The following is a 14189-nucleotide window of genomic DNA, read 5'->3' on the forward strand; positions in this document are numbered from 1 at the left end:
AGTTTACAAATTTCACTAGCATATGAATCATTGATATGCTCACAATGAATTCACCAGCTGACTACAGGCTCAGAAGTTTAATATTGGTTCTCCAGCTCAAAAAGAAAAAACACTAGCTTACTATAGATTCCCCACTGCCTTTGAAGCTCATTAGCCACCAAGCATCAGTTGTAAAGTGTTTGGGCACATGTTGTGAATATGAAAGTGTAAACAAAAGTACAAAATACCGGAACTAAAGCTGTTGTCAGTGAACGTGAAACGAACGTTTAACACCAAAGAGGGTGTCTGGCAAGGCTGCTGTCACCTAAATATTAAGCCACACATTCAACATGTGCTCGACAAAATTCTTCTCTCTGGACATCCCCATGAGAATCACTGGGAAGGGAAAGCTCAAACTGTCAAACAACAGACGCAAACACAAACGACGTACGGACTGACTGGGAGACTGGCAGACAATCATTACCTACTTACATTTCAAAATTCATTCATTCATCTCCAATGAGCAGAAAATGCATTGCACTTTCAGTTGACCATTAACTATTGAGGATCCAACATAGAAACGCGCATCCCAACCTAAAACGAACAACAATCAACATCATCAAGTGAGTCTGTCTGAGTGTGTATTTACCGGAGGGTGAATTTGATACAAAATTATTAATATTAATTAATTCAATTGTAACGAAAAGAATTTAAATTCAAATGAATTGAAGCATCTCCTCTGACAGTGGCTTTAGTATTTCTAAATTGGGAACTGATCGACAGTTAGGCGCGAATAAAAATAGCAACAGCGAGTGAAAAGACGCAATAATTATTGGAATTTTCATAATTTCACAATTTCCAGAATCCATAGAAGTGAGTAATTGAAATAGAAATAAAAAAAATTTTTCTAATCTATAAAGATAATCGAAATGGGGACCGGGCCTGCATTGCAGGGGGGCCCTTAGCAACAGCTAGCTGTGAGTGACGTTTTCTCTTTTATTTACAACTAAATTTGTTTATACTTTTTTGTTTTGAGCCTGAGATTATTTAACTGGCACTTTGGATTAATTGTTCCGTATAAGTGATTTGTAGTGATTTATAAGAATTTCTATAGCCAGTTGGAAACAAATATTGAACCGGTAAACTGCTAGAAAGCCGTGTTTAAGTGACTTGTTCAAGTTATAGTAAGTGAAACTATCAAAAACAAGACAAACTGGAGAACTACGGAATTTATTCCGGACTTTTTGGGTGCTAGAAAATGCACAGTGGGCCAGTGAACTAATAGTGAGAAGGTTAACTTACGACAACGTGAGAAACTTATTTTGAATTTGTGAAGTTAAAGAACTACTAGTGTTACCTACTAGTGAGCCGTGGAACTGCTGGTAAGGCGGTGAACTACAAGCTACTCGGCGACCTATCAATAAATTGGCAAACTATCAGTCTCTTGACGAACTATTAGTTATCTAGAAAACTACTTATAAGCTGGCGAACTATTAGTCCCAATTTACATTAGGCGAGTTTACTTGCGGCAATTGCCAGTTTGTAGGTGAGAGAGGGCATTGAGAGGCAAAGGGTTACCATATGCCTCACCTCTCTCTCCATCAAACTGACAATTGCCGCAAGTAATCTCGCCTAATGTAAATTGGGACTTGGTGATAAGAAAAATTTCTTGAGTAAAAACTTGGGTGACTTCCGAAACGTCAGTTGCTTTGTATTCGTGCATTAAACTAGAGGTTCTTAAATCGAGTTCCCCACTACTGCAATTCCATAAAATTACTCTAGTATGCAACTCGACCTTAGAACTCCTAGTTTCATGCACGAATACAAAGCGGAAGTCAGCTTTCGAACTACTGTTTACCTAGGTAAATACAAGGGAGCAGGAGAACTACTAGTGATCTAACAAACCACTAGAGAGCTGGCATGCTACTAGTGAGCAGGAGTACTACAATAAAACTGGCGAATTACTACTGAAGTGACAAACTACAGGTGAACTGCCGAAATACTACAGAGTAGGCGAACTACTAGTAAGCAGGAGACCTACAATTAAAGTGACGAACTACTATTGTTGGTGTAAACTACTGTTGATCCGGTGATCTGCAAAAAAGCAAACTACAGGTGAACTACCGAAATACTACAGAGTAGGCGAACTACTAGTAAGCAGGAGACCTACAATTGAAGTGACGAACTACTATTATTGGTGTAAACTACTATTGATCCGATGATCTGCAAGAAAGCTGGCTAACTATTAGTGAACTGGGGATTACTAACGAACTACTAGTGAGCTAGTGAATTACTATTGAATTGGTGAACTACTAGTGCATTGGTGAACTACTACTATAGCAGCAAACTACTAGTAAGTCGAAGGTCACACTAGAGTGGTTTCATTGAAACTTTTAGGTGTTTATAGATCGAGTTCCCCACTACAGTAACTTCATCATATCACTCTACTGTTGAACTCGACCTAGGAGTCCTTGTTTTCATGAAATTGTTTCAATGAAACACTCTAGTGTGACCAAGGACTAATCTACCGAAATACGCGTGAACTGGGAACAACTAGTGAACTGCCGAACAAATAGTGAGCTGGCAAACAACTAGTGAGCTTTTGGCGAACTACAAAAGATCAGGCGTACTACTGGTGAGCTGGAGAATTACAAGTGAACTGGGGAACTATTATAGAGGAGACAGACTACTGATTATTCGATGAACTACTGGTGATATGGTGAACTACTTCTGGAATGATAAACTTCTATCGAACTAATAGTGAACTGGCGAACTACTAGTGAACTTCTAGCGAGCAGGTGAATTACAATTAAGCTGGCGAACTACTATTGAAGTGGCAAACTACTATTGAAGTGACAAATTACTGTGATCTGGCTAACTATTGGTGATCTACAAAATTACTAGAGAGATGTCGAACTACTAGTGAGTAAGAAAACAACAAGTAAACTGGCAAACTACTATTGAGGTGACAAACTACTTTGCCGAACTATTAGTGAACAAGAGAAGTACAATAAAACTGGCATCCTACTAGTTAAATGGCGACTATTATTGAGCTGTAGTGGGATTCTGTAATTCATTTTTGCTGTTACCGACAAAAATCGGTCAAATTAAATCGCAAAATTATGACTAAAAACATAAAGAAAAGTTGGCTTCACTGTTTGTGTCGGTAGAGGCTAGCGACTACTTTTTATTCATCGTTAACTTACCGAAAAATTTCGTTAATTATCGAAATTATAAGCATTTTAATTTTACCGACAATTATTGATAACAGCAAAAATGAGTTACAGAATCCCACTACTGTTGTACTAATAATAAGCTGATAAATTACTAGTGAACTACTAGTGAGCGGCAAATTCGTGGTAATCTAGCGAACTGCCGAAGTAATTATGAGATTGCAAACTACTTAGTGAGCTTTTGGACTTCTAGAGCTCAAGCGGAATACAAGAGTGCTGGTGTACTACCAGTAAGCTGGCAAACTACTGGTGAGACCGAGAACTTGAAGTGAACTGGAGAAGAACTATAGAGGTGACAAACTACTGATGATATGGCGAACTACTTCTCAGAACTACTTCGGAAAATCTCGAACTACTAGTTAGCAAACGAACTTTTAGTGAGCAGGAAAACTACTATTAAAGTAGCGAACTACTATTATGGTGGCAAGCTACTGTTGTTCTGGCGAACTACTGATGATCTGGCGAACTAATGGTGCGACGGCGAACTACTAGTGAACTGGATGCAGTTAGTGAGCTGGTGTACTAATAATGAACCTGCGAACTACTAGTGATAAGGTTAAGTAAGTACTAGCGAAATGGCAAAATAATTTTAAGTCACCGAACTACTTGTGCACAGGCGAACTACTGGAGTCCTGGCGAACTACATGAGCGCTGGCGTACAACCAGTAAGCATAAAAAACTACTTGTGAGCAGAAGAACTACAAGTGAAACGGCGAACTACTATTGAGGTGGTAAACTACTGGTAATTCGGCGAACTACTGGTGATCTGACGAACTACTTCTGAGATAAGGAACTACTTCTAAGAAGGCAAACTACTATTGGATTGTTAATGAACAGGCGAACTACTAGTAAGCAGATGAATTTCTAGTTAGCAGGAGAACTATAAATCTGGGGAACTACTTTTGTGGAGACAAACTACCGCGTTGATTTGGCGAACTACTAGTGACCTGTCAAAATACTACTGAGCAAGAGAACTACAATAAACTACAAAGGAACTGCTCTTGAGTTGGCAAACTACTAGAGAATATGATGAATTATTGAGATCTAATAGTAAGCATGTGAACTAATGCTGCGCTAAAGAACAATCTAGTTCAAAATAGGCTCAAGAATTTTAAAGGTAGAAACACATTGAAATTCGCCGCTTTATCACGCTCAGTTTCATGTAAAAGACTAAGCTGCCTTGCCTGCTTACCTTGCTTACTTCTGATAAAAGAATAAAAAAGAAAGTTCGAAATTTCGTCGGCCTTCTTTATTCTTTTATTTTTATTATGTCAAAAATGAAGCAGGAAAGCAAGGCAATCAAGGGGTGAGTACATAAGCTGCCTTGCCTGCTTACCTTGCTTGCTTCTGATAAAAGAATAAAAAAGAAAAGGGCAACCCAGTTCGAAATTTGCTCGGCCTTCTTTATTCTTTTATTTTTATTATGTCAGAAATGAAGCATGAAAGCAAGGCAATCAGGCACAGCAGCTTATGTACGCAGGCCTTAAAGGCCAAGTACTACCTATTTCAAATGAATTAGGTAGTACTTGGCCTTTAATCTTTGACATGAAACTGAGCGTGAAAAAAAGCGGCGTATTTAATTCTGTTCACACCTTAAGGCCTCGGTAGAGCTTGGCATGTTTCGTCAGCTTCGTATGATGGCATATTTGTACAAGAATAAAAAGGCCAAGAGTAACATTGTTCGAAAATGACTTTGACAGTCCTTTAAGGCCTCGACACATAAGAAGCATGGCATTCTTGCTTAAGTCATATCTGCTAAATGACTAATGACCAAGTTCGACGTAATTCAAATGTGATTCTGAAATCTTTTTATTAGGTCGAACTTGGTCTTTAGTCATTTACCCGACATGACTTACCCCCTGTTTTTGTAACTTATTTTTGTTCGTTCGTCTATATTCGTAATAATTTAGGCATCCATAGCTCAGCACCCAGAAGGCATACATATCTAATTTTTCGTATACCCGTTCCATGTATCGTTAAGAATTCCTCATTTAAAAATCAGCGCTCTACATTTGCGCTAAAGCGAGTAAATCGATTTACAAAAATTGACAATTCGTGTGAGAAGAATAAAAAATTTTACAAAAACAGGGGGTAAAGCAAGAATGCCACGTTTCTTATGTGTCGAGTCCATTAAGGGCTGCGTACCATAAGCTGCTTTGCCTGGTTGCCTTGCTTTCCTGCTTCATTTTTGACATAATAAAAATAAAAGAATAAAGGAGGCCGAGCAAATTTCGAACTGGGTTGCCCTTTTCTTTTTTATTCTTTTATCAGAAGCATGCGAGGCAGCTTATATACGTAGGCCTTTACGGCCTCGTCACATAAGCGGCATGGCTTGTTAAGTAAGCATCATCGGTTGGCATATTCGTAAATGAACAAAAGGAAAATGATAACATAGTTACCATATGTTACCATTTTCCTTTTGTTCATTTACCAAATATGCCAACCGGTGACTTCAGCCAGACAGAAATCCTCTTATGTGACGAGGCCTTTATTTATATACGAATATGCCTGCCTGCGAATTAAGCTAAACAACCAAGCTTCTTATGTACCGAGGCCTTTATAGTGAATCAAATGTGAGCTGCTAAGCTTATGGCCCATTATTACATCCTTTCTGTAGTTAAATTTTGGCCGGTATCGGACAGATAACCCGTTTTTTGTTTTTACATGTTTCCTTTAATAATAAGTGTCAGATAAATTAAAATTAGGTTTAGAAAAATTTGAAAGCACATCCAACCAATCAGATTTGAGTAAATTTGATGTGTACAGTCTTTTTGCTTGATATTGTCATATTTTTACAAAATGTAACATTTATTTCAAATGGTAGATGTAATAATAAATCTCTGGTAATGTTAACTTTATTACCTACTTTTCTTAAAGTAAGGTATAACAAAAATGGACTTTAAAGACAAGATGTAAGAATCTTCAAATTTTACCACTTTTTACTCGAAAAGCGTTCCTTGACTTCAGACACCATACAATTCATATGGGAGCAATTTACAACTTTTGCTACTTTTGCCAGTTTTACCATTTTCATAAGTAAAGGAGCAGACCATTTATTGGAAGTGGTCGCAATTTTCAGAGCACTTTCCGAAGTACACCATCCAGTAACGTATGTAGGGGTTAGTTAGTATCAGCTTGATCCAGCCGTTACACAAAGCTATTAATCGCAGTCCAAGAACATGTGTAACGACATTAGTGTCTGTGTACGTAACTTTAAGTGAATCAAACGGTGGTGCTGCACGCGAACATTCCTGTACAGTCATTCTATAATACTCATGTGAAATACAGAGAACTGGCGAAGTTATTGTGGACTGGAAAACTTATAATAAGCTTAACAAGTTCTGTTGGGCTTGTGAATTTATGTGAGTCAGTTATATAATATGTAACAATTTCATAGACTTATTTAAAGTTAGATAACTAATAATGAGCTGAGAAACTGTTGGAGATCTGCGGAACTGACGGTGGGCTGATGAGCTATAAGTGAACAGTTGGCCTTAAGGCCTGCGTACATAAGCTGCTCTGCCTGAAGGCCTGCGTACATAAGCTGCTCTGCCTGATTGCCTTGCTTTCCTGCTTCATTTTTGACATAATAAAAATAAAAGAATAAAGAAGGCCGAGGAAATTTCGAACTGGGTTGCCCTTTTCTTTTTTATTCTTTTATCAGAAGTAAGCAAGGTAAGCAGGCAAGGCAGCTTATGTACGCAGGCCTTGATTGCCTTGCTTTCCTGCTCCATTTTTGACATAATAAAAATAAAAGAATAAAGAAGGCCGAGGAAATTTCTAACTGGGTTGCCCTTTTCTTTTTTATTCTTTTATCAGAAGTAAGCAAGGTAAGCAGGCAAGGCAGCTTATGTACGCAGGCCTTTATATTCAGGCATACTTATAACGATTTCGTGAAAGGAGAGTTCCCGAAGAAATACATAGGCTTCTAATGAGTAGTTGAACCATTTCGGAGAGTCTTTTGTTCTACATATGTTTAATGTTCAAGTTTTTCTTATTAAAACGCTAATTGCTTTGCTATTGACAAACATTAGATTTCCGTTATAACTTGTATTGTCATTAACACAACATTCACCATCAAATACGATATTCATTTCAGGTCAGGCAGACACTCAACAGAAAATAAACAAAGCGAACTGAGCAATTACACAAATTTCCCCAACATATGGTGACAGTGAAAATGAATTGGTTGGCGTTGGCTATTTCCATATCAGCAACACTAAATATTGCGTTGGCATGTAGTCGGGTGCCATATGGAACAACGGCGGCTAAATCGCCGGTAGATGAAAGCTATGCCCTGGTCATTGCCGGCAATCCTCAGACATATATACCGGGACAAAAATACAATGGTAAGTGGAAGAAAATCTAAAAAACCCCTCTTTAATAAGGAATGTCTTCTAAAATCTTTTCCCCATTCCTTTAGTTTCACTTGTGGCCTCCAATGACCAAGTTTTCATTAGCTTCATGTTGGGTGTGGAGTCTGAAAATGGCGGTATAGATGCCATGGATGTTGTGGGCACCTTTGAAATAGCCGATTTGGCGGAGACTCGTTTCAGTCCACGCTGTGCCAATTTGGTGGAAAATACCAACACCAATGTTAAACAACGTGTCGATGTGGTATGGGTTGCTCCGGCTGCAACTGGTATGGGTTGTGTTTTGCTGCGAGCCACTGTAGTCCAGCATCGTGATGTTTGGTTTATGGATGATGGTTTCCTAACGAAAAAACTGTGCGAAGAAGAAATCGATGACATTGACAGCCAACCAACAATTGTGGATCCATGTTGTGCCTGTGATGAGGCCAAATATGAGCTGACATTTGAGGGTAAATGGTCGAGGCATACCCACCCCAAAGATTTTCCGGCAAATAGTTGGCGTACAAGGTTCAGTGATATTATTGGGGCTTCCCACACCGTGGACTATCGTTTTTGGCAGTATGGTGAACTGGCCAGTGAAGGTTTAAGGGAAATTGCTGAACATGGCTCAACAAGGACCTTGGAAACAGAACTAAAAGATAAGGTATTTACAACGTGATTATGGTTTTATTAGAATAAATAATATTTGCATTTTCCAGAGCGATCAAATCCGCACAATTATCAAGGCCCGTGGCATTGCCTATCCTGATGTTACGGGCAAAACCCATGCTGTCTTTCGTGTGGACTCTCAACACCATTTGATATCCTTTGTTTCCATGATTGATCCATCACCAGATTGGATTGTTGGTGTATCCGGCTTGGAGTTGTGTTTATCGAATTGTAGCTGGGTTGAAACCAAAGTCTATAACTTATATCCCTGGGATGTGGGTACGGATATGGGTCCTTCTTATATGGTAAGTAGGAGAGGCACAGGGTTTTGGATGTGACTACTAATTGTAATTAATTTTTAGTCTGCTGATCAACCCCAAATCCCTCCCGATGTTGTTCGACGCATAAAATCAAATTCTCCCAATGATCCACGTTCACCATTTTATGATCCCAGTGGAGCACCCATGAAACCTTTGGCCACAGTGTATTTGAATCGCCGCAGACTTTACGAGAAAACCTGCGACAACACAGAATGTAAGTAGATTTTTGTTTAGGTGGATGCGCTACACACGGATAGTGTATATCTAATTCTCTATTAGTACTCTCGAATCGAAGCAATGAGAAAAATCTTCAGCTCGCCGCAAAGATCTCCTGTAATAGTTTTTTCCACTCGCGATCTTTCTCTCACCTAGAGAGGCGATTTTACCATCGCCTATGGAGGCGATATTCCAAAAGAGGTTATTCCCTGCAGGCTTATAGATACGATCTTCTGCTATCCTGTAAAGGCGACCTTCTACTATAGAGGCGATCTTCTGCTCGCCTACAGATCTTCAGTTTGCTTAGAACGGATATCTTCTGTTCAGGTGATATTCTATTCATCTATGGGAAGACCTTCTGCTCGACTTAGAGCGAGTGTGTGCTAAAGGCAATCTTTTGCTCGTCTATTAGCCAGGCTGAGTTGAAGTTTACCTATGGAAACTTCTATTCAGCCAGGCTGAATTGAAGTTTACCTTTGGAAACTTCTATTCAGCCAGGCTGAATTGATGTTTACCTTTGGAAACTTCTATTCAGCCAGACTGAATTGAAGTTTACCTATGGGAACTTCTATTCAGCCAGGTTGAATTAAAGTTTACCTATGGAAACTTCTATTCAGCCAGGCTGAATTGAAGTTTACCTATGGGAACTTCTATTCAGCCAGGTTGAATTAAAGTTTACCTATTCAGCCAGGCTGAATTGAAGTTTACCTATGGAAACTTCTATTCAGCCAGGCTGAATTGAAGTTTACCTATGGAAACTTCTATTCAGCCAGGCTGAATTGAAGTTTATCTATGGAATTGAAGTTTACCTATGGAAACTTCTATTCATCCAGGCTGAATTGAAGTTTACCTATGGAAACTTCTATTCAGCCAGGCTGAATTGAAGTTTACCTATGGAACCTTCCAGGCTGAATTGAAGTTTACCTATGGAAACTTCTATTCAGCCAGGCTGAATTGAAGTTTACCTATGGAAACTTCTATTCAGCCAGGCTGAATTGAAGTTTACCTATGGAAACTTCTATTCAGCCAGGCTGAATTGAAGTTTACCTATGGAAACTTCTATTCAGCCAGGCTGAATTGAAGTTTACCTATGGAAACTTCTATTCAGCCAGGCTGAATTGAAGTTTACCTATGGAAACTTCTATTCAGCCAGGCTGAATTGAAGTTTACCTATGGAAACTTCTATTCAGCCAGGCTGAATTGAAGTTTACCTATGGAAACTTCTATTCAGCCAGGCTGAATTGAAGTTTACCTATGGAAACTTCTATTCAGCCAGGCTGAATTGAAGTTTACCTATGGAAACTTCTATTCAGCCAGGCTGAATTGAAGTTTACCTATGGAAACTTCTATTCAGCCAGGCTGAATTGAAGTTTACCTATGGAAACTTCTATTCAGCCAGGCTGAATTGAAGTTTACCTATGGAAACTTCTATTCAGCCAGGCTGAATTGAAGTTTACCTATGGAAACTTCTATTCAGCCAGGCTGAATTGAAGTTTACCTATGGAAACTTCTATTCAGCCAGGCTGAATTGAAGTTTACCTTTGGAAACTTCTATTCAGCCAGGCTGAATTGAAGTTTACCTGTGGAAACTACTATTCAGCCAGGCTGAATTGAAGTTTACCTATGGAAACTTCTATTCAGCCAGGCTGAATTGAAGTTTACCTATGGAAACTTCTATTCAGCCAGGCTGAATTGAAGTTTACCTATGGAAACTTCTATTCAGCCAGGCTGAATTGAAGTTTACCTGTGGAAACTTCTATTCAGCCAGGCTGAATTGAAGTTTACCTGTTGAAACTTCTATTCAGCCAGGCTGAATTGAAGTTTACCTGTGGAAACTTCTATTCAGCCAGGCTGAATTGAAGTTTACCTGTGGAAACTTCTATTCAGCCAGGCTGAATTGAAGTTTACCTGTGGAAACTTCTATTCAGCCAGGCTGAATTGAAGTTTACCTGTGGAAACTTCTATTCAGCCAGGCTGAATTGAAGTTTACCTGTGGAAACTTCTATTCAGCCAGGCTGAATTGAAGTTTACCTGTGGAAACTTCTATTCAGCCAGGCTGAATTGAAGTTTACCTGTGGAAACTTCTATTCAGCCAGGCTGAATTGAAGTTTACCTGTGGAAACTTCTATTCAGCCAGGCTGAATTGAAGTTTACCTGTGGAAACTTCTATTCAGCCAGGCTGAATTGATGTTTACCTGTGGAAACTACTATTCAGCCAGGCTGAATTGAAGTTTACCTGTGGAAACTACTATTCAGCCAGGCTGAATTGAAGTTTACCTGTGGAAACTTCTATTCAGCCAGACTGAATTGAAGTTTACCTGTGGAAACTACTATTCAGCCAGGCTGAATTAAAGTCTACCTTTGGAAACTTCTATTCAACCAGGCTAAGGCCGAGCCAATTTCGATCTAGGTTGCCCTTTTCTTCTTTATTCTTTTATTTTTGTTATGTCAGAAATGAAGCAGGAAAGCAAGACAACCAGGCGAGGCAGCTTATGTACCCAGGCCTATAAAGCCCTGAGTACATAAGCTGCCTCGCCTGCTTACCTTGCTTGCTTCTGATAAAAGAATAAAAAGAAAAGGGCAACACAGTTGGAAATTTGCTCGGCCTTCTTTTTTATTCTTTTATCAGAAGCAAGCAGGCAAGGCAGCTTATGTATGTAGGCCTTCAGACCTGTATTTTCTGCTTCGTTTATGCCAACTTGTTTTTCAAGAGCTGCATTTTGAGCTCGTAAATGCTGTTTTCTGTTTGCGTGGGGGTCAATTCAAATAGTTTCCTACAGTCATAGCTGGATATAACAAATCTGTCCAGTGGAAGCTGTCCTTAACTGCGTTTCATTCAAAGTTCTCTTTCTTTGCAGCTGAAAATGAACCCATCGAATGTGCCACCCATCATTGGTCCGCCTGGGATGAATGTTCAGCCAAATGTGGCCACGGCACTCAGTATCGTACAAGAGAATTTAAAAATCCAGCTGCAGCACAAAGGTTACGATGTCGCACAAGTTTGCGTGAGGAACAATCATGTATGGGACGTCAGTGTGAATCGGAAAATGCAGATGTTGAAGAAACGGTATATGCCCCAGCATCCGATATGCCGGAATGTGCAGTTTCTGATTTTGGTGAGTGGTCATCATGTTCGGCATCATGTGGCAAGGGATTTGAAACTAGGAGAAGACGTTACCTGTCCCGGGGAGCTAAAAAGAAGTGTCAGGTATGCAGTGGGATATTACTTTGGATAATAACCTTTAATATTTGTATGTCTATTGTTTTTATTCTTCCTCTCAGCCCATATTACGTTTGAAATTGGAAGAAAGGCGGCCTTGTCATGCATCGAATTGTGGTGGTGACATTGGCGATGATGATACCGGCGAGAATGGTGGTGGCGATGCTGAGGACAATGAAGTTGATGGTACCAGATCGCTGTTTGGCAACATTGATGATAATATTCGTTATCGAGATCTGGAAAGTTATAGCCATCAATTGGACGATTATATACCACCCGAATGTGGTGTCTCACATTGGTCAGACTTTTCACCATGCCTGGGTCCGTGTGGTGGCAAGGGTACCAGTGAGCGACAACGGGTTGTTTGGAACAAAGATGAGGTATATGGAGTGCGGAATCCCAATCGAGATCCTTCAGTCGATCCCTGTCGCCACATAAAACGCCGTGAAGTGGTGACCTGCAATACCCTGAACTGTGACGCCATTGTACCGCCTCAGTGCTATGAAGTTCTGAAACCCAGTCACTGTCGCGACAGTGATGTGGCCAATTATTGGTATTATGATCACATGTCCGATCAGTGTGCCATCTTTTGGACGGATAAATGTGATCGAAATCGTAACAAATACAAATCCAAAGAGGAATGTGAAGAGACCTGTCGTATGCCACGCAAAAAGATGGAATTGCAGCAGGAAAATATCCAAGCAGATCCCATCGATTGTGTGGTGAGTAATTGGATGAGCCATGCCTGCAATGTGACCTGTGGTGAGGGTGCACAAATAAAAACACGTAAAGTTTTACGTTCGCCCAAATATGGTGGCAAGCCATGTCCCAAACATTTGGTGAAGATTGAAAAATGTTATCAGCGTTGTGATGATATCTACTCGGTGGGAGGTTATGTACCGCAGAGCAATGATGAACGACGACGCCATCACAGCCATGTGAGACCGGAACCAGTGCAGATAGAGGAGAAAGATGAATGCCGCTATTCGGAATGGTCAGTGTGGACACCGTGCACCGCCACATGCGGTGACAACTCATTTCGTCAACGGACCCGCACTCTGCTCAACATTGAAATGAGTTATAAGTGTAAAGATCGTGTCATTGTTGAGAAGTGTAAAATGTTACCATGTCCGCTGAATAATAACGAGGAATGATTTGTATGTGAAGTATAGAAATCTTATATAGGGCATTATAATGGTTTTATTTATTATTGCATATGCATCTTCAAATAAATTTTAGTTAAAATTTAAAAAACAATGTTTTTTTCTTTGTCGAAGGTCACAGGTGGTTTCCTGAAAAAACTGCGTTAATTTAGGTGTACTTAGATCGAGTTCTCCACACTTTGTTTCACGAAACCACTGTGTGACGTTCGGCTTAAAGAGTGGAGAAAATTGAATAACGAGAAGATTTCAAAAAGATTCAAAAATTATACGCTCACATATTAAGGTGATCTTTAGTTGCCGATAGAGGCGATATTTCGCTCGCCTATAGTGACAATCTTTCGCTAGAGAGATCTTTATCTCGCCTATAGAGGTGATCATTAGGTTGTCTATAGTAGCGATCTATAGTCGTCTATTTTGGTGATCTTTAAGGGCCTTTCTACCCCGTTTGCACTTAACCGAATTTAATAAATCCACTGGGTCTCAAATGTCAATTCCATAGCGCAAATGTCAAATAAATCCTCATAAAGAAGGTTAAGCTTCCTTGTTTGTTGTTGTTGTAACAGTGTTTGTTATTATGTTTGTATGTTCGTTCTTCTGTTCAATCTGGCTCTGGGTCTATCTCCAGTTCCAGGAAAGTGGCTGCTTCGATGGGATGTGACCACAGATCCACTGGAGTTAGATGAGTAGGTTTGGCTGGGCAGTTGAAAAGGTGTTTTGTGTCGTGCGGGCCCATGCCACATACTGGGCAGATGTCTTGCACTGCGCGGTCGATTTCCGCTAATCAGCTGCAAGAGATGGGGGATGTATTTCGAGGACTTTATTCACACTATAATTGCTTAAGGCCTTGGCAACTGCATCCGTGTGAATACTATTTAAACCTGCTCGATATGCTTGTTGATCTAGGGGTTCTCTCCTGTATCGTTGGACCTCTCCCTCTAGAGCATGGATATCCTTCCTGATCTGCCTGTATGTGCCGGGCGTACCCACAAGATGGTGATTGAGATGGCTCACACGGTAACATCCAAACAGGTACTGCA

General features: G+C 40.0%; 1 protein-coding gene across 4 annotated transcripts; it reads left to right on the forward strand.

The window, feature by feature from the left end:
• The first annotated feature begins 506 nt into the window (after positions 1 to 506).
• LOC141387228 (spondin-1) lies at positions 507 to 13243 on the forward strand. Of its 4 annotated transcripts, XM_073956580.1 has the most exons (8): positions 524 to 602; positions 687 to 852; positions 7312 to 7561; positions 7636 to 8228; positions 8284 to 8538; positions 8596 to 8767; positions 11628 to 11977; positions 12052 to 13243. In XM_073956580.1, exons 3-8 carry the CDS (start codon positions 7378 to 7380, stop codon positions 13141 to 13143), a joined length of 2646 nt encoding a protein of 881 aa, XP_073812681.1. In that variant the 5' UTR covers positions 524 to 602; positions 687 to 852; positions 7312 to 7377; the 3' UTR covers positions 13144 to 13243. The 4 variants fall into 4 exon arrangements, with proteins under 4 accessions (XP_073812679.1, XP_073812680.1, XP_073812681.1 ...); XM_073956578.1 differs by lacking the exon at positions 687 to 852 and having other exon boundaries at positions 507 to 602; XM_073956579.1 differs by lacking the exon at positions 687 to 852 and having other exon boundaries at positions 508 to 606.
• The last annotated feature ends 946 nt before the right edge of the window (positions 13244 to 14189 follow it).

This window comes from Musca autumnalis, unplaced genomic scaffold, assembly GCF_047663935.1.
Source record: "Musca autumnalis isolate F117 unplaced genomic scaffold, ASM4766393v1 scaffold_5, whole genome shotgun sequence".
NCBI lineage: Eukaryota > Metazoa > Arthropoda > Insecta > Diptera > Muscidae > Musca > Musca autumnalis.